The sequence below is a fragment of the Chamaea fasciata genome, unplaced genomic scaffold, assembly GCF_029207755.1.
Source record: "Chamaea fasciata isolate MVZ Bird 193981 ecotype frontalis unplaced genomic scaffold, bChaFas1.0.hap1 SCAF_7, whole genome shotgun sequence".
NCBI lineage: Eukaryota > Metazoa > Chordata > Aves > Passeriformes > Sylviidae > Chamaea > Chamaea fasciata.
Genome location: NW_027094092.1, coordinates 60,909,615 through 60,930,216, shown reverse-complemented (window position 1 = coordinate 60,930,216; position 20,602 = coordinate 60,909,615). Strand labels below are relative to the sequence as shown.

At 57.1% G+C, this 20,602-nt stretch overlaps 1 protein-coding gene across 5 annotated transcripts in view; it reads right to left on the bottom strand.

Moving 5' to 3' along the window:
* The window catches only part of NIN (ninein), a 60,286-nt gene extending 43,816 nt beyond the window's left edge, over nucleotides 1-16,470 (bottom strand). For 4 of the 5 annotated variants that reach the window (XM_066189159.1, XM_066189164.1, XM_066189161.1 and 1 more), the window contains exons 1-3: nucleotides 16,429-16,470; nucleotides 10,343-10,546; nucleotides 4,456-4,537 (exon numbers count right to left, since the gene is read on the bottom strand). In XM_066189159.1, the coding sequence (XP_066045256.1) occupies nucleotides 4,456-4,537; nucleotides 10,343-10,525 (265 nt within the window). In that variant the 5' untranslated portion in view covers nucleotides 10,526-10,546; nucleotides 16,429-16,470. Of the gene's footprint in view, nucleotides 1-4,455; nucleotides 4,538-10,342; nucleotides 10,547-16,213; nucleotides 16,340-16,428 lie in introns of those variants that run through there. The other variant, XM_066189160.1, reaches the window with a different exon arrangement.
* Between the last annotated feature and the right edge of the window lie 4,132 nt (nucleotides 16,471-20,602).

The window sequence follows — 20,602 nt, the reverse complement described above, 5'->3', positions numbered from 1 at the left end:
CAAATATCCCCCTGACCCAGAGGATGCTCTGGTACCCACTCCTCCCCACGAGAGCAAGGTGAGAAGATGCTGCTGCTCAGAGCTCCACTACTGTGTGGCTGGCAAACCACCAAGAAAAGGGGAAACAAGAGAAAAAAATAAAATAGGTTGAGCCCTCCCTGCTCCCTCCAGCCCTCAGCAAAGAGTGAGCTTAGTAAAACACACTCCAGAGCTGGTGCCTAATTAGACACTGGGGTCTGATGTGCCCCCCTGAACTGCCCCCAGGCTGGGGGCAAGAGGAGCAGGCTGAGAGAAGAAGCCTCTCACCCTCCTGCCCACTGCCCAGAGGGTTTGTAGCCCTCAGAGTGGCCCCTGAAATGAAATAACACCCCCCCCAAGTCTGCATTTCACCTCTCTGATTTAAGTGCCGTGGACAGAAACCATCAATTCCCTCCCTCGCTCCCCCCGTCCACCCCGGCAGTGAAACGTCTCCGTGGCTGGAGATTTACACTTGATTTTCTGCCTTTCTGCACCAGATAAGTCGTTTCAAAATCCTGCTCTGCCCTCAGATGGGGAAGGAAGGGGGGGGACTCCCTTTCCCTGGGCCCGGCATCAAAGCCCTGCAGCGCAGACAAAAGGGGGTTTAGAGCAGGAAGACCCTCATCCCACAATCCCGAGGTGAAATTAATTTCTCTGCTGCTTAAGATTTGGAAGGGAGGGACGCTCCACAACTGCTGGGCGAAGCACATGGCAGCCAGGATCTGCTAAATCCTAATCCCCGAAGGCACCAGGTATGCCTGAACTCCTCCAAGTCCTATCTCAATTCAGGCTCAGCAGCGGAGGAGGAGAGGAGTCGTGGCTGGGTCACCACAATCCAAAATCGATGGGTTTTAGCCCCAAAAATGCTCTGTGGCATCAACCATCCCTGTCTGGGCTGTGACAGTGGTTTCATCCCCACCTGAACAACCTTTCCCCCCACGGATGGGGCCCTTCCAAAGGGCATCATCCCCACCAGCTCCTTTTGGGAGGGCACTTCTGTTGACTCCAGAAAAAGAAAAAAAAAAAAAAACCAACCAGGAAGGGAAAATCCCAAACCCCCTCGTGACCGTAGGGACGATGGCGTCAAACTGCTCTTTAATTTCTCCTGGGTGCTCCTGTAATCCTGCACTCCACCCCAGTAATCCCTCCCTAGCCCAGCTTCCACGCACTTGTTATTTGCTATAATGGGGAGGAAAAAAACCTGGGTTTTTTTTTTCCTATTTGTGGCCTAATCACGCACACAACTGAGTTTTTGTCTTTCCTTTCTTTCCCCACCCTTAACTCTATTTTATTGTCCTCAACCCCCTCCCCTCATTGCTGCAGTGACCCATGGACAAAGAGCAGCGGTGGCAGCAGCGCCCAGCCCAGTCCCACGGTTCTCAAGAGCTAAAACAGTGATTATTTTAAACCACATTCAAGCCTTTTTTCTGCTTTTCCTGGAATCTCCCCATCCTTCTTCCCAGCAGAGCCAGGCTTTGCCCTGCCAGCTGAGGCTCTGGTTCACAGCTGGGTCTGTGTCCCCACACTGACACCCTCGAGGGGACAGAGCTGATTGCAGCAGCTCTGGAACTCTGCCTGCCTTGGTTTCCAGGGCTGCTTCCCAGGCAAAGCGCCTGCAGCACCATCCTCCCCTGCCAGTCTTGCTTTTGCAAAGGGAATTCAGCCCCTCTGCCAAGAAAAAAAACAAACCAACAAATAATATATAAATATATCAGCTGCTCTCTGCAAGCCTGAGTGCTTCTCCCACCTGCCGCTTCCTCCCGAAATGAGGAAACCCCCTCGGCTGCTTCTGCAGGAACTGCAGCACTTTTGGTTCCTTGTCCCCAGCCCCTGGTTCCTGCTGGGACCCCAGAGCCCTGTCACAGAATCAGTCTGGGTGGAAGGGACCTTGAAAATCATCTCCTGCCACGGGCAGGGCCATGGCCACTGTCCCAGACTGCTCCAAGAGCATGTAACACCTTCACCTTAGAGAGCCTGGAACTGCAGAATCATCACAGAATCCAAGTGGTACGGATTGGAAGGGACCTTAAAAACCATCTCATTCCACCCTCTGCCAAGGACAGGGACACCTTCCACTATTCCAGGCTGCTCCAAGCCCCGTCCAACCTGGCCTTGGACATTCCCAGAGATCCAGGGGCAGCCACAGCTTCTCTGAGCACCCTGTGCCAGGGGCTCCTCACCCTCCCAGCCAGAAATTCCTTCCCCAAATCCCATCCATCCCTGCCCTCTGGCAGTTCAAAGCCATTTCTCCCCGTCATGTCAATCCCTGGTGGATACTCCCTTTTCCATGTTTATTTTTTGCTCCCTTCAGGTATTGGAAAGGGCTGGAAGGTGTTCCCAAAGCTGCTCTTCTCCAGCCTGAGCAATCCCAGTTCTCTGTGCCTTTCCTCACACCATCCCTCTGTGCCTCCAACAGCTCCACGTCCTTCCTGTCACCCTCCTTGTGCCCAACCCTCCTCCCTGAGCTGAGAGCATCCATGGGGACAAGGACATGGCCACGTCACACAGACTGTCTGGGGCTGTCACAAGCCCTCCAGTGACCTTCCCATCACCCAAATCCCTGGATAAAACCATCACAGCCACTTCCTTCCAGAGCAAAACTTCCCAGACGCTGCAAAACAGCCTTAAAATCTCCGCTTCTCCTCCCTCCCACCCTCCCTCCAATCCCCCTCCCAAATTAAATTTTCATTTAAACGATACGATTTAGAGCTCTTAACTCAATTTTTCCCAAGCCTGGGGCGGGCTGGAACACCAGCATTTCCACACTCCCTGACAGTTTGACACCAACAGCACAAAGCAGCTTGTTCTCCAAATCTCCAGTTTGATCTAAATTAAAAGCAGCAAAGACTTTGGCGTTAACCAACCTGTCAAAACGCATTAAAAATAAAATGCCTCCCAGGCCTGCCTGGCTCTGGCTTCCCTACCTGTCCCCCCACACCCTTTGATTTCCTGCCATTCCAACCCCAGCTGACAGGAGAGTCCCCAAGGAGAGCTCTCCAGCTTCATTCCTAATTTCCCCGGCGATAAACCCCAAATTTAGCCGTTCCTGGAAGATTTATTTACATTTCAATCAAGCTGGAGCTTCTCAGCCATATGATACCCCAATAAACGCAGAATGCTGGATTAGTTCTGGCCTCCTGCTCTTGTGCCAGCTCCTTCCCAAGGGGCTGGAAGGGATGTTCCTCCCCCCCCCCCCCCCGCCTTGAGCACCCACCCACCTGCACTTGGAAATTCCATTAAGGAATGCCGGCTGCAAGAGCTGCCATCACCCCTCTGGAAGCATTAAAGAGCTTTGGAGATGAGAGGTGGAAAATAAAAATAACCCATCAATCACACCTCTGCAACCCTGTGGTTTCTGCAGCCTATTTAAAGGGGAAAGTTGTAATTTTGCCGGCAGGCTGCTCTCTCCAGAGTGGGACGCTCCAGCTGAGATTGATGCTCCAGGAGAGGAAACCTGGAGAGTTCCCTCTCCCCCTTTGCTAAGCTGTTTTCTCCTTGGGGGATTTTGCTCCCCTGCTGCTCCAAAGGCAGGATTAGGGATTTACATACAGGTGTGACACCAGCTGGAGCTGCAGAGGCTCAGCCCTCCCCACGGCCCCACAGCTCCCAGTCCCTGGCAGGGAAGGGGGAAAACCTTCCCTGCCAAGGAAAGCCTAAAAAGCCACGTTTTCAAGGCACACTGAAACAAAGCAAGGAAAAAAAAAACCAGGACACTGAGGACTCCCAGCACTGCCCCATCCCTGGAAGTGTCCAAGGTCAGGCTGGATGGGGCTCGGAGCAATCTGGGATAGTGGAAGGTGTCCCTGCCCATGGCAGGGGGTGGAACTGGTCCCTTCCCACTCAAACCATCCTGGAATTCTCTGACCAGCCCCAAGCTGGTTTCTCAGGGGCTTCACGTGTTCAGCAACACCTCTGAAGCAGCCTGACTGTTTCCTGGGAGAAATACAGAGAAGCTTCCTACAACCCCACTCATCTCAGACACAAGGAAACAGAACGGACTTTAGAAAACATAAAAAACCAACACCAGCCCCAGCAGCAGCAGGAAATCAACCATTTGACTGCCTGGCCACAACTCTCTGCTCCTAAAGCATCCCTGGCCACCAGGAGTGGTGTGGGATGGAGAGACCTGAGCCCATGTCACGGCCACAAGACACCCTGAGCACCTGAAGCGTGGTGCAGCTGTCTGCTCACAGCCATCCCGTGCCTCTCTGGGCATCCAGATCCTGGGAATGGGATAGAAACACCCGATGGCTCTGAAAACACCTTTGTGCAAGGTTCCACAACAGACCTCAACTCCCTTTTCTCCCAAGATCAGCTTTCTCCGCTCGGATGGCAGCACCTAAAAAGCACTTGCTCTTCTCAAATTTCTTCTGTGAGAGCCACCCACAGCTGCTTTGCCAATGAAAGTGTACTATTTTAGGCAAATTCAGTATTTACCTGGTTCTTGGAAGTGCTCTTCATTTGACAGGGTTCTGGATAAGATGAGGATAAGTGCTTCTTTAAACTGATCAAAGTGGACCTGTGGGAAAAAAAAAAAGAAAAAAAAAAAAAAGGAAGAAAAGAGGAAATCAGGGGGTGTAGGAAGTTAAATATGAGGCCAATAATTCAGCAGGAAAACGGGCAGCAGTGGGAATCGCCTAGATCACCACCCCTGTGCCAACAGCCTCGGCAAGGGGCACCAAAGAACCCTGGAGAAGTGACAGCAAAGGGACATGAGGACACAGCCAGCACCTCTGGGCACGTGGGAGGAATCTACCACAGAAGGACCCAAAGGCACAGATTTCACGCACTGGTCGGGTTTTTCCACCGAGCAAGAAGCCCAAATAACATGCCCAAAGCAGCAGGGAACATCTCCATCACTTGAGGTGACCTGGCCAGGGTCAGCGGCTCCTCCAATGAGACCATTCCTGATCGGGGATGAATACTCCATTGTGGAAATGCTCCACTGCCCTAATTAAGCTTCAAAACCCACTTCCCAATGTGGATTCCAGGGCAGCCCTGCCCCAGCTCCTGTAGCTCTGCGAGAGCTGAAGGAGGAATACCAGGCCTGGAGTGTAGCTGGGAAAAACACAGAGATGATCCTGCCACCGAGAGAGGTTTTTTTTGGTTTTTTGGGTTTTTTTTTTTTGTTTTTTTTTTTTTCCCATCTGTGCCTTCCTGGAAAGCCTCCTGCCTCCCAGCCAGGAACAGCCACAAAGAAACTGCAGCATCCTCCCCAGCCTGGGAATGTCAGCAATTCCAGCCGTGGGGGGACAGGGACACCCAGGGACAGCTGGAGGAGCTATTTGACATGGGTCAGTGGCCAGGCAGAGCTGGCTGCTACCATTTCTTTTGGCTAAATAAATCCGGGAAGAATTTTTAGCACGGGACAAAAAGATTTTTTGTATTTAAAGAAAGCCAGCGAGGCTGCTCTGGCCGGCAGAGGGTGAAGCCAGAGCTGCACTCAAGAGGGATTTTCATGCTGCTGGGGGAGGCACAAGCAGCAAAGTTCAGGTCTGAAGTTCTCCAGCCTGTTTTTGAGGGGTCAGGCAAGCTCCAAAAAAAACCAAAAAAAAAATACCAACAAGCTCCCTGGTAGGAGGTGAGCCATGGAGGCGCAGGGGAGCAGCTCATGCCACAGCTCAGGCAGTGCCAATCACCCTCGAGGCTTTAAACAATTTGAAGCGTGTTTTTTAAACACAATTAAAAAAACACGTTCAGCGGAGAAGCTCATCAGGAATGCCTTCATCTGAATACTAATTGCTGCCATCCATTTCCAGACACTGGTGCACTTCAAAAAGGACAGTTTCTAGAGATAGGAGAATTTCCCAGATTAAAAAAAGAAAAAAAAAACAAACCAAACTTGACATTTAGAGCTAAATGAGGATGAATAAAAGATGAGGGCGTTCAAATTACAGGTTCCCTGCCCATGGGATCCCTCTCAGGACGTGAACTGTGACAACAGACAGAGCCAATCCCTCGGATGGGCGCTGAGGCTGGGACCTCACAGCAGCAAGAAAACAAGATCCGCTTTGCATCCCTCATGCAAACGCGTGGAATTAAATAAAGCCAAACCATCTGGGCAGGTGCGCAGCACCGCTGCCATCACCTGCTGTGCATAAGGAGCCCTAGAACTAAGGCACGAATGAGGAGGAGGAGGAGGAAGGAGGAAGAGCTGAGCCCTGGTTCAGCTGCACAAGGACAGCCGGCCCCGTGGTCGCATCATGGTTTTACCACGACACCCAAAGGAGCCTGTGGAAGATCAGGCTGTGGAGCAGGATGTGGCCACGCTCCTGTGCTGCACGGCGGGGTTTCAAACGCAAATCAGCAGCAGCAGCAGGACGGGCGCAGGGGGTTCCCCAGTGCCCTCCTCGCTCTGGAGGTGGAGTCCCAGCTGGCAGAGCGGGGAGATGTTTCCTCAGGATGGGCCAGAGGTTTTCCTAACACCAGATAACCAGCAACACCAGCCCGTGGTGCACGTTTGACCTTGGCTGTGGTGTGTCTGCACACAGAGAGGGCACAGAGAGCTAGAGAAACACCACTGATCAAACTAGAGCCGGGTGAGGCAGCCACGGGACAGCAAAGCCACAAACGCTGCAGAAATCCTCCTGTGAGGGTGGGGAGGCCCTGGCACAGGTTCCCCACCCCTGGAAGTGTCCAAGGCCAGGTTAGGAGGGGGCTTGGAGCGACCTGGGATAGTGGGAGCTGTCCCTGCCCATGGCAGGGGTGGAACTAGATGGGCTTTAAGGTCTCTTCCACCCCAAACCACCCTGATTGCGTGGTTCTGTTTTGGTATTGTCCATTTGTGTGTCTGCTCACTGGGGGTCCCTCAGCAATTTGGGGCCGATCCCAACCAGCCAGGAGGCAACGGGGGCGTGGAAGGCGACGCACAGTGCGCCCACCCGGGATCAGGGACAGCACACGCAAACCCCACGGCCAGCTCAACTCCCCGGAACACACAAACCAGAGGCAAAACAAGACAAACACGGCACCAGAGAGGCACTGCCGGCCCCCGGCTCAGCCTCCCCGCGGCAACCAGGGACCAAGCAAAGCTGCGGCTGCTGAGCGACCCCGGCTCCTCCGAGAAATCCCAGAAATCCCTCTGGAGCCGCGACTGATTAGCGCTAGAAAGAGCCCAGTGCCCGTGCCAAGGTACCTGCTGCTCCCTGCTGTGTCCCAGAGCACTTGGCACAGCCGGGACAGGGACAGGCCGGCAGCAGCAGCCTCCTCCCAGCTCCCTGTCCTCGATCCCGAGCGCCGTTCCCAAAGCTCTGTCCCTGTCTGTGGACTCCTTCCAGCCAGGATGGCTGCAGAGGGAAACATCTGCTGGGGGAGATGCAGAATCACAGAGTTTCCTGCCGCACAGGGGTTGTGCAATCCTGGCCCTGCACAGACATCCCCAACAATCCCACCCTGGGCATCCCTGGCAGCCTCGGGAATGTCACCATTCCCTGGGGAGCCTGGGCAGTGCTCTGGGGGGGAAGAACCTTTCCCTGATTTCCACCTAAACCCCCCCTGGCACGGCTGCAGCCCTTCCTGCAGGCCCTGACAAGGCGATCCTGTGCGGTAACATCAGAACAGGGCAGCCTTGGCCCCAAGGGCTCCACGCGGGGCCTGGAGAACCCCGGCGAGCGTTAACGGGAACGGCGTCACCGCGGGCCGCACGGGGAGGGGGTTTTGCAAGAGGTCACAGCAAAAATCTGCGGCGCTGAAGGGAGCTGGCAGCGACAGCCCAGCCGGGGCGTCCTTGCTGCAGGCTGCGAGTGCAGCGGTGCGGGGGAAACCTGAGCTCCTCATCCCTGCTCAAGGACAGCGCCAAGGACAGGCCCTGCACAGCGCCCGCAGGTGCCAGGCGTCAAGGAATCCCACAAGGATTTGGGTTGGAGAGGACCTGAAAGTTCATCTCATCCCGCTCCCTGCCATGGGCAGGGACACCTTCCACTAGCCCAGGTTGCTCCAAGCCCTGTGCAAGCTGGCCTTGGACACTTCCAGGGTTTAGCCCATCACCCAGGCCCATGAGCACTGTCCCCAAGACACCTCTGGTTTGCTGCTAATTAAAGGGCACAGAGAGGGCGGACAGACAGACAGCCAGGCACAGCCACACCCATCCCCACACTCCTGCCATCAAGGGTGAAGGGAAACAGCCTTGTGAGGAATCCCAGGATCCCTGCGAGCGCCACCTCTGCACACAAAGTGTGAGGAAAACAGTTCTGCGGGGGTTTGACTCTGACACAAGTCAGGGCAGGATTTACAGCCCCACACCAGAGCCCATTAATTCCCAAACCATCACCGGGGAGGCGGCACTTCCAGCCCCGCTCCGGATGCCAGCTCAGCTCCCAGTCTCTGCCCAGGGCAGGGGGTTGGAGTGAGGTGATCTTTGAGGATCCCTTCCATCCCAAACCACTCCACAATTCTGTGATCCCCGAGCACTCATCCCTGGAGCAGAGCCCCAGCACAAAGGCAAGCACGTGGCCCCACCGAGTTGCCCCCGAGCAGACAAAACCTTCCCCCGCTGCCCCCCTCCCCGGTGCCCTCCCATAAATCCCTGGAAGTGCAGGCAAACAAAGGCTGGGACCATCTGCAGCGAGGGGCTGGAGGGGCAGGTGCAACAAGTCCCTGCTCAGGGAGCAACGTGTTTGCTGCTGTTCTCCCCATGAGATCCTAGGAAACCCCAAGGATCATTAAATCCGACCACTGCTGCTGCTAACGAGCACGAAGAGGAGACAAAGGTTGTCCTGAGGCTCCCGTGGCAGGCTGGAAGGGAGAACCATCCCCAGAGACAAAGCGGGGAAGGAAATAAAATGGGATGCCTCGTGCCTTGCAGGGATGGAGCTGGTGTGACCTGGCACTCGGGATGTTTTGGTGTCCGGACCAGCTGTGACAGCCACATCTGCCCTTCCTTTCTCTCCGTGCCACCGTCCCGCAATTGGCAAAGCCAGGTGATAGGACGAGGGGAAATGGCTTTAAGTTGAAGGAAAATAGAATTAAATTCGATATTGGGAAGGAATTCCTGGCTGGGAGGGTGGGGAGGCCCTGGTACAAGGTGCCCAGAGAAGCTGTGGCTGCCCCTGGATCCCTGGAAGTGTCCAAAGCCAGGTTGGATGGGGCTTGGAACAAAGTGGGACAGTGGAAAGCATCCCTGCCCATGACAAGGGGTTGAAACTGGGTGATCTTTAAGGTCCTCCCAACGCAAACCATTCCATGGTTCCTTGATAACAGCATCCAAGTGCTGGACGCTCAAGATGACAGAGCAGCACAGAAAGTCTCTGGTGCTCCAGAAAATGCCACACTGCAACTCTAAAGGTCAACAGCCTCTGCCTGGATCCATCCCTGCTCCACTCACTGTCAGCAGAAAAGCTACAGCCCCAGGGCAGGCGAGGAAGAGGAGGAAAAAGGAGAAATTCCTTTGTTCATTAAAGGAATTATTTTGTTTGTGGAAACTGCAGTTTGATTGGAAATTGGAGTCGGGATGGCTGCTTGTCTGTTGAAAGCCCTGGCTGCCCTGTTCCACATTTCCCTGACTTTAATGAACAGTGATGGGATTTCAGGGTGATTTCCAGGGAAGGATCTAACGCACTCTGAGCGCGGCGCGCCGGGAAAGACGTAACGCAGAACACAAGGACATCGGCGCTGAACTGGAGATGATCCCCCCAAGGGCAAGCAGCTTCTGCTCAGTGCCCTGGTATTTAACTCCATAAAGGTATAACCACAACTGAAAAATTGGCTTTGGGAAGGCACCAACACCAGGCAACGTGGACAAAGGTGGCTCGGACAGTGACTGCCGGAGTGGGACAACATTCTCTACCTTGGAGAAGCGTGCGTGACCGCACACGGCCCCGCCAGTCTAACTACAGCTTAAGCCAGCGTAAATCACAGGCTCAAGCCCTGGATTGAGGTCCTTGTCCCATCCCAAGTGGCTCAGAGTTTGTGCAAGCACCTGGTGAGCTGGTCTGGGGAGGTGACCCAGGCCAGCTGCACCAGGAACCAGTGCCGGGGGCATGGGCGCAGCGCGAGCCAAATGCCAGCACAGGGGCAGCCAGGACCTGGCATTTACTCGGGCCTTGGACACTGGGAAAGCACACCAGTGCACAAGCCTCAGCCTAAAGTGGTGGCTCCTGACTTTCAGACCACCTCCAGCCAGGGCAGACAGAGCAGTTCCCTTCCCTGTTATCACCAACTCTGCTCTTGGAAGTTGCCCTGTGCCCACCCTGCTGAACAAACCAGGCCCCACGAGTCCACCGGAACCTCAGGGATGTCGGACATACACAGAGTACACACATCAGTCTCTTCCCAAGACCATTCCATGCATAGATCCCCAGCGCCCTCCATCTCCCCACATCCTTACCCTGCCTAGGAGGTTTCCTTGGAGGAGGGTCTGCTGCAGTGCCGGGGCCACCTCCTCCAGGTGCAGCATGTGGCAGAGGTCAGTGAGCTCCTCCTGGCCCAGGGAGCCCGTGCCTGTGCTGTCGAAGCTGTCGAAGAGCTCCTTGAGGCGAGCTTCATACTGGTCCTGCTCAGCTTCATCCATCCCATAGCCTGCCACGCTCACCTGCGGGAAGAGATGGGGCAGGTGACCATCGGTGGCATGGGACAGCAAAAAACCCCAAGGGCTGGCACAGGAGCCGCCCACGAGGCTCTTTGGGGCCGTGTTTGGTCGCATGAAGGGCTCCAGCACTGCTCCAGCCTCTCCCATCCCACTGGGGGAAGAAGTCACAGAGCAGAAAGACCGAGGGGGAAACGCCTGCAGAGCCAAACCCTCGGGAGGGGACAGCCCAGGTGGCTGGGCCAGCCCCATGTGGCACGTCCCTGTCCCTACCTGCCACCTAAGGCTGACTCCAGGAGCAGCTCGTTTGGTTCAGCTGGAGCAGCTGAGGTGCTGCAGGGGAAAATTGTTCCCTTGAGCTCCACTGATCCCCAGGTGTTGCAGGTGATGCTTTGGTGAGAAGACAAACAACCCCAAGGACAGCTGAGCAGCTGCAGGGAGCCAAGTGTGGGGCTCTGCACGAGGAGGGGAGGGCAGAAAACCCCAACCCAAACCCTTCAGGGCAGCCAGCCACCGTGGCCACCCTCCTCTATGAGGGCCACACACCCCCCCCGCAGCAAAGCTGGGATCATGGAATGCTTTAGCTCCGGAAAAAAACTCCCAAGATCAAGCCCAGCTGCCAAGCGCTCCCTGAGCTGCTCTCCCTCAGGTATTTCAGGTCAAACCCTGGCTGCAGGCAGAGAAGGGTTGGGCAGGCAGCAAACCCAGAGCAGAGCTGATCCCAGCGTGGGGACAGCCAAAATCTATCTGGTGTCCTGCACCGGGCACACAAAGCCCAGACCCAATTTGTCTCAGGTCTGCATCTTCTCCTCCAAGCCAAATTTTCACCCCTCTCATCCACTGCTAACAGAGAGAGCATCACAGCCCCAGGAGCTGTTCTGGCAGGGGAGGAGAGGGAAATTTCCCCTCTGAAACGAAAGGATTTGGCTGGATCTGTTTGTTCAGCCTGGCCCAGGGCTCCTGGCTGGCTTTGGGTGGCAGCAGTGTCACCCAGTGCCACGACACAGCCTTGGTGTGGATGCGTCACCACACTGGGGGCACCACAGGCACTGTCACCAGCCTTGGGTGACAATGGGCACCCCAGGATGCTTGGCCAGCCTCATCCGTGACCCCACACCAGCCAGCCATGGGAATTCTGGTTTTGTGACCACTGCAGGTTGTTATAGTCCACATTTCCCAAAACAGGGGGTCCTACCCAAACCCCCTCCCCATCCAGCCCTGCCATGGAGCAGCCCCATCTGCTCCTCACAGGGTTCCTGTGGCTCCCTGTGTCACCAGCAGCACTCCTGGACATCCCAGAACAAGCAGAGCTGCTCCAATTGCAGCCCAATTCCACAGCCCGACAGCCAGGAAATCTCCAGGGCAGGCACTGCAGCAGCCGTGTCCTTGATTTCTCTGGCTGCAGGAGCAGATGCCAAGGCAGAGCATCCTCTGGATCCCACATCTGCTCAGGGAGGCAGGGCTGGTGGCAGGCAGCACGCAGAGCCTGTGGGACAGGGACAGGCCAGCCAGGTTGCCCTTCCTCCTGCACTGCCATGGACACTCCAGGGAGTGGATGCAATCCCTCCAACCTGAGCCTCAAACCCACCCTGCCCCATTTCTTCCCCCCCAAATCCCTCTTGAGCTGATTTCTCAGGGCACCCAAGCACTGTGGGGAGGAGAGGGGGCACAGACACATCCGACCCGGGGCACACAGGAGGAGGCAGCACCCTAAAGCTCAGGTGGAAGGCAGGAGAAAGGCAACAAACTTGTTTTCCATTCCCACCTGCACCCACAGGGCTCGACAGTGGCCGGATCCCGGTGTCAGGGAGCCCTGCCTGCACATTCCAGCGGCCCCAAAACTCACAGCCAAGCCTCCAGCAAAGATGACTCCAACCCACAGAGCTTCCCAAGCATTTCTGAACCTCTTATCTTCAGGCTCAGCCACCTCTTCCCCCCCTCAGAGATGTCTCCAGCACCTGACCCTACTGCTACACCGCCAGAACCAGTTTCCCCAGCTAGTAAAGAGAGCTAAATGCTACCTCCCAGTATATCCCCGAGCATCCCTGCTGCTGGAGCACTGGGATCACCCCTCTCAGTGCCACAAAAGCCCAAAAACTCACCCTGGGCAAGTCCAGCATTAGGGACCCAAAAAAAAACCAGCAGGAAAAAACACAATCCCTAAAGAAAAAGAGCATCAGGTGCGTGGGCCACACCTGCCCTACATCCCAGGTGAGATTTCGGCCAGGGCACCGTGGCAGCCTCACACATCCCCACGCCGAGGCACAGCCGGAGCTCAGGGGGACACAACCAGCCCTGCACAGCCTGGGGAAAGGATTTCCTGCTTCCCAGCAGCCGGGATCAGCAGCGAGGGCCCCGGCTGGCTGCCTACCTGCAGTCAGGGAGCTGCCAGCAGCCCGGCGATCCCGCAATCCTGCACAACCTCCATCTTAGGCAGGCGGCTCCGGCACGCAGCCGGCTGCGCAAGGTGACCCAAGATGCCTCCTCCTCCTCTTCCCTGAATTATTCAGCAGCGCTTCCACGGTTGTGGGGGGATTCAAAAACAAAAACAAAAAAACAACCCACCCGAGCTTCCTACCTGAGGAGCTGGCATCACCCAGCAGTCAAAATAATGAGGTCAGCAGCATCAGAGCCCCGGCGTGCGCAGCCACCTCCAGCCGCCGTGACAGGGAAGGGGGGACACGGCAGAGGCACACAAAGCCCGAATTAAAGGGCAGCCTTTCATCCCTGCTCCAGATGGGCCAGCAGCTGAGATGCAGGAGGGCGGCCGGGATAATAGGGGCAGGCGGGCAGCAGCTGAACGGGGGCTCCCCGGTCCCTGCACGGGGCATCACTTTGTTCAGATTTATTGCCGGCCTTCTGTGGCATTTCGAGTCCCCCAGAATGACCAGCTTGAGTAGACAGCGCTGAGAAGTGCAGATTTAGGAGAGTCACCACCGGCGTTATTCCTTGTTTCTGTTCTCCTTATTACCAGCCCGGGGAAGCAAAGCGCTCCGGGATGATGAGAAGAGGAAGTTTTCACCGGCATTTCTTTCCTGCCTTTAAATCCACCCCCTCCTGAGAGCCAGATAACCTTCACGGCACACAATGGAGGGGCCCGATAGGACTCAACTCTCAGCTAAATTTAACTGGAACAATATAGGCTTAAACGGCAATTAGCGCTTCGCATATGAAGTGCCCGCAATCAATATCAACTTTAGCCTGGAGCTAATGAAGACACCGATTACCTGGTCAATCAATGGCCTCGGCAAGGAAAAACACCACAATTAGCACAATTACCTTTTTGTTTTTGGAGGTGGGGGGAGTGTTCGTAAACAGCATGAATTATGGAATCCCAGAACTACTTGAGTTGGAAGGGACATTAAAGGCCACTTCGTGCCAGCCTCCCAGCCATGGGCAGGGACACCTTCCACTAAACAAATACAAAATATCACATTTGCTGCCGCACAAGAGGGAGATTTTGGGGATGCTCTGCTCCGGATGCCCCGATGGGCTGCATCACTAACCAGGGCTATGGGTATCTTACCCTCCATCAAAGTCATCAGCTCCAAGGGACAGAGAGGAAAACCTCGCTTTTGCTGCTACTCTTGATTGCCTCGACTCTAATGAGGGCCTGGTAGTTAGCAGTAATTACCCAGCGGGGCAGCATCCTGTGGACACCTCCGAAACACAAGCACCTACCCTAGGGGATGTCAGTGCCCCGGAGTGTCCCCTCTGTGCTGGAGAGCACGGCCACATTTGGGCACTTTAAAACAACTTTCCCTTCCCACTGCACCTGTGACAACCGGGGTGATGTGAACACAGCTGGCCAAACCCACCAGGACCCCCGTTTTTATAATGCCGGGGTTTATATGAGATGCCCAGCAGCCACCAAAACCAGCCTGTGGAGCCCTTGCTGGAAAGCCAGAGCTGAGGTTGGCTCACACTCATTATCTCCTTCCCCTAATGAACCATCTCATCCATCACAGCTGCAGCTCCGCTGAATCACAGAACGACCTGAGCTGGAAGGGATCCACAGGGATCATGGAATCCAACTCCTGTCCCTGCACAGACACCCCAACAATCCCACCCTGGGCATCCCTGGCAGCGCTGGCCAAACACTCCTGGAGCTCTGGCAGCTTTGGGAATGTCACCATTCCCTGGGAAGCCTGGGCAGTGGCCAGCACCCTCTGGGGGAAGAACCTTTCCCTGAAATCCAACCTGAGCCCCGCCACACAGCTCCAGCTGCTCCTTGGGTCCTGTCACTGGTCACCAGAGAGAAGAGCTCGGTCCCGGTGTCCACCCCAAAATCCTAACACCGTGTCGGGGCAATTTCCAGCTCAGCCCACGCTGCAACAAACACCCTGTCCCCTCTTGGAGCAGCAGCCCCACAAAGGGTCACACCGAGAAACCAAAGAGAAAGGGAACAACAAAACCCAAAAGGACACCGAAGCACCTAAACGTCAGTAAATCACTTGCCAGCACGCCCAGCTCTTCAAGGGTCACCACCAGAGTCAGCCTTACAGCTGGCGGTTCCTCCTCCCCATTGACCGCGCTCGTAATTTCCCCTTTGCCACCTCAATGCCACCTCTCCCCGTGCACCCCAAAACCACCCCCAGACCCTCCAGAGTTGGCAGAGCGCGGCGATTCTGTTAACCAAGCTCCACTCCAGATTAGCAGAGCAGCGATGGCCTATAAAAGCACTACAAATTTATGTAAAGGGCTTCAAAAGCAACGCAGCGGTTTTGAATATTCACGCCGGCCCGGTATTTGCATTGTAATAGGGCTTTTCACTCCCAGCCTTCCCTCCATAAGGAAAAACAAAGCGCCCATCTGGTTTGATTTTGCAAATCGGGGCTGGAGTCGCTCTGCAATAACTCGGGGAGCCCCGGGTGCGATAAAGCCCAAGGTGGAGGCACAAAGCTGATTATTTCAGAAGTAAACAAAGCGAGCCGGTAATTTATCCAGCGACGCCTCGCGCGCCGGGAAATGAGGGATTCGCTCATTCCCGCGGAGCTCAGACCCGAAGCGGCCCCGATAAACGCGGGCTGTGCTGAATCACGGCGGTAACGCGCCCGGCGCCTTCGCTCGGCTCCGTTCTTGGGGAGCACACGAGGAAGACGAGCGGGATACACCCAAACTGTCACCCACCCGCCCGGCAAAATCCCAGCACTGGAACCTCCCGGGCTGTGGATTTTGGCTTTCCTGGCTCACAGCCTCGGCTCCATCCCTACAGGGATGCTCCGAGGGAGACGGGCCCACGGTTGGTGACCAGACAGCAGATGCTGTCTGCCACCCTGGTGACAGCTAGAGCTTTGCCGATGACAAAACAACTGCTGTTATTAATTCCTCCAGCCACAGCCGGCTGCTTCCAGGGTTCAGCCCGGGGAAGAGTGGTCCAGAACCCGCTCCCAGCGTTTGGAGCATCTCTCCGGGAACAGGGACGCACGGCGGGATGGGGTGCCCTTGGCAAGAGGGCGAGCGGGGCACCCGTCACCCCGCGGGACCTCAGAGGGGAGCGCAAAGGGGACCCCGGGGGCTCTGGCGTGGCACCCACTCACAGACACCCCGAAAACAGCCACCGCACCCGATTGCCTATCCCCATCACCCCCTTCCTCCAGCATCCCCCCACTTCCAGCATCCCATTCCTCCAGCATCCCCCCGCCCTCCAGAACCCCTTCCCCAGGCACCCACCTCGCCGCTGCGCCCCTTCTCCGCCGGCCCGTCCCGGCGCCCCGCACACGCGGCCGCCCCGCCGGGAAGGGACGGGAAGGGGCGGGCTGCGCTCCGGCACCGCCCGCGGAGGAGGGACCGGGGCGGACAGCGCTCTCCCCCCGCACCCGGGGATGTCCCTTACCCCTTCCTTTTCCCCTTCCCCGCAGCCACCCCCGCGCCCGTCCCGGCCTCACCGGCTGCCGGTGCCCGCGGGCGCGGCGGGGCTGGCGGAGCGCTCGGAGCGTTGCGGGGCCGGGGGAGGCGCCGCGTTCAAATAGGGCCGCGTTTATTGGGCCGAGGCTCGGGGGCGGCCCCGGGGGTTGCGGGACGGCCCCGGGGCGGGGGGACCGGCGGCCTTTGTGCGGCACCGCCCGGGAACGCCCCCCAACGGCCCCCCCCCAGCACGGCGGGCAGCTGCGGGGGTCTGCCGGGGTGTCCCGCACCCCTTGGGGCACCAACGTGTTCTGCACCCGCGTGGCATCACCCCAACTTCCCGTTGTTATGTCCCCCAGGGTGGCATCACCTCAACTTCCCGCTGTCCTGCACCTCAGGATAGTATATCCCCAATGTCCTGATGCCCCGGATGGCATCGCCTCGGTTCCCATCGTCCTGCACCCCAGCGGACATCATCCCATCTTCCCCACTGTTCTGCACCCCCGGGTGGCATCAGCCCAGCTCTCCACTGTCCTGTCCCCCAGGGTGGCACCACCATGGTCCCCGCTGTCCCACACCTCAGAGTGGCATCACCCGGCTCTTCAATGTCCCATCCCCCCGAATGGCATCACCGCGGTTCCTGTCATCGCACGCCCCAAGGTGGCATCACCCCAGCTCTCAACTGTCCCGTCCCCCAGGGTGACATCACCTGAGCTGCCATCATTCTGCACCCCACGGGGACATCACCCTGGCTCCCCAGCGTCCTGTCCCCCAGATGGCATCACCCCAGCTCCACACTGTCTTGCACCCCAGGGGACACGGCCCTGCAGCTCCTCATTGTCCCAAAAAAACAATGGCACGTCACCTGGGCTGTCCCACCCCTGAAGGTCACAGCAACACTCCGCTGTCCCCTGCCCTTGGGACATGGCATCCTGGCTCCTTGCCATTCCAGGGTACCATGTCACCCCACTGTCCCCCGCCCTGGGGACACGACACCCTGGCTCCCTGCCATCCCTGTGTCTGGGGGACAACATCCCGAGTCTCCTTGTGGCACAGGACAGCCGCAGTGCCCCTGGCATCCACCCCAGCACCCGTGGTGGCCCTGCCCTGTCCCATCCGCGCCCCTCACTCGCTTTAGGGGGGTGTCACAAAACCAGGCTCCCCCTTAGCCCCAGGAGCCAGCCCGCAGGGGAACCCTGGGGCGGTGACACACAAGCCACAGGCACCAGCAGAACTCCAACCCTCGTTTAAAGCTCGGCAGTCCCGGTTGGAAGCCGGAGCCACCGCCCGCCCACGCTCCTGCTCAGCGCCAGCCGAGCCGCAGGAAGCCGGCGGTCCCCAAGGCTTGTGGATTCTCTGACGGCTAATAAGGGGTTCCACCCACGCTGCAATCCTCTCTCGAGCAATTGCGCGAGATTATTTTGCTGGTTTTTTGTTTTGTTTTTTTTTTGGTGAAAAGGCCAGGGGCGAGATGACTTTTTAGCCTCCTTCCCTTTTTCAAGGCGACTCTGGGCTGGGGGGTTCAAGAAATTTCGTGGGGAGGAGCGAGGGGATCACCAAAGACTCACACAGGGAGTTGAATAAACCTCGCTCAGATCTTAAACCAGGCTTAAAACCCCACAGCAGAGCCACGGGTGGGTTTGCCACCACGCAAGGCCATCTGGGACGTGCGAGGTAACGGCGTAAAGAGCTTCGAAAGTATCGTAATAAAATATTGCAATGAAATATTTAGAGGTAGCTCTGCCGCACGTCACCTGGCGCGTCACTGCCACCTGCGCCGGGGGCAGCGCTGTGGCTGTGGGACATGGCACAGTGTCCCCAGGCCCCAGCACAGCCCTGTCCAGGGATGTGGCCGTGTCCCTGCGGTGACAGGAGCAAGGCAAGGTGACTCCAAAGGGAAGGGGGCCCTTGGCGAGAGGCTTTGCCGGACAGATGTCAGCAGCCGCGGCTTTGTGCCGGCCAAGGGCTTTTTGTCTCGGTTTTTAACATTTGCCATTTTTCTCCGCCGCTTTCTTCTGCTCTGACACTTGCCGAGGGTTTTTCTTTCTTCCCTTTCTCCCTCTCTTTCCACATTTGCTTTTCCATCCCCGGTTCAAACACTTTTTTTCTCCGCGTATTATGCTGAAGTTGGAACCATCTGGTGCTTTGTTTTGTTTGCAGGCCCGGCGAGTGCCAGGACCTTTATCCCCCCCTCACCCTCCTCCTCCTCCTCGCTAATCCAAGTGACAGCCCCGAAAAATCGCCCCTGTCCCCCGACAAAGCCACGGGCCACACGCGTGCATTGGGTGGGCGATGGGGACAGGCTGCACGCTCGGTGTCCCCGTGTCCCCATCCCACAGGGATGTGCAGCCCCCCCCGCCTCAGCAGCGCTGCTAATCACCCCAGTCCAAATTCCTGACTCATTTTTAGCACCAGCTGTTAGCAGAGGCATCCTGATTTTATTCCCCCCTCGTTTTCCCATAGGAGAAAAGCGTGTTTCTAGGGAGCCACGGGGCCGTGCCAGACGCGGAGCCCGCCAACCTATTTTTGGAGCCCCCTTTTCCAGCGAGCAGCTGAGCTCCAGGATGGCATTTACAGCGAGCTCGGCGGAAGGAAACCTCGGCTCGACCAACCCCACGCCGTCACAAAAATCGGGACACGTGGGAAACACCGGGATTGCCGGACATCAGCCGCCCATGGATCCACGGCTGGCACAGAGCCACCCAAAATTAGGGTCAGCGGCTGCGCAGGCAGCGGGTGACCCCTGTGCGAGGCCGTGGGTGCCCGGCTCCCGCAGAAACACCCTCCCGGCTTGGCTCTGACTGCTCCGTCACGCTTTCCTTCCCGTTTTCCCGGAACAATGGGGTGCTTTGTTCTGGGCCGAGGAAAAGTCCGGCTGCCGCACGGGGAGCTGAGGCTGGGGGGGGGGGGAGCTGCTCCTGCATTCCTGGGGTCTTTCCAGCTGTGCCATGCCGGGCACAGGAGCCCCTCACCCCGGCCAGGACAGGGGGAAGAAGGCCATAAAATAGCCAAAAAAAAAAAAATCAGGAAAAAAAAAAAACCGCCTTGAAATCATCAGCAAAACATAAACAAAGGGAAAATGGAAAAGACGCTGTAAGAAGGAAAAAAAAAAAACCAACAACACAACAAAAAAACAGCTGGAGGGAACCTCCCCATCTCGCAGCTGGTGCCGGGAGAAGTTTGGAATGACATAAGCCCGAACTTTGCTATTTTTTGCACAAAACAAAGGCGAGCCCTGCTAAGCCGCGGTGGTATCGCCGCTCCTCGGCCGCGGCTCGCTGCTGCCATCCCACGTCCGGCTCCCACCGCACCATCGCCTTCCCAACGCCGCCTCCAGGGCCCGATCCTGCCTCATTCCCTTGCAGGATTTCCCCTTCAGCCCAGGAAACCCTCGTGCTTGCCGCGTTTGCTGTGCTGGCTCCTCATGACAAGAAATATTTGGGTGGTTGCTCCACCCTGGTGGGCACTCTGCACTTCCCGAGCTCTGTGCCAGCCCCTTCCAGCCCTCAGGAGCTCCAGACCCCTCTCGGCACCTTTCCCATCCCTGTGGGCACCAAACTGGAGTTGCTGGCGATCACCTCGCCCATCATCTCCGTGAGAATTCACTGCCAAGCTGCAGCCCCAGCCCTCGCTGGGAATGGGGGAAAACTGGGGGTGGAAGGAAAAGCTCTTCTTGCCTGGGAAACCAGCTGGGTCTGTTGGTCATTTCCCCCACCGCGCTGCCCCCGAGGCACGGGAAGAGCTCGGGGCTGGCTTGTGCCACCTTATTGCAACAGCTGCTGATGGGGCAGAACCACAGCCGCGGTTTGACTGGACCTGTTTGTCTTTGGATTTGCATTTTGCTGGTGAGGTAGGATTAGATTAGATATTGGGAAAGAATTGTTCCCTTGAAGGGTGGGGAAGCCCTGGCACAGGGTGTCCAGAGAAGCTGTGGCTGCCCCTGGATCCCTTGGAAGTGTCCAGGGCCAGGCTGGACAGGGCTTGGAGCAACCTGGGGTTGTGGAAAGTGTCCCTGCCCATGGCAGGGGCGTGGAATGGGATGGTTTTCAAGGCCCTTTCAAGCCAAACCATTCCAGGATTCCATGATTCCAACTCAGGAAAAGCAGGCCAGGTCTTACTTTGGAGGGCGGATGGATAAAAGCAGCTCCAAATGCCAGCCTGGGTGGCTGCTCCTCTGGGAAAAAGGTTTGTCCCCAGCCCTCCCACAGCTGATTT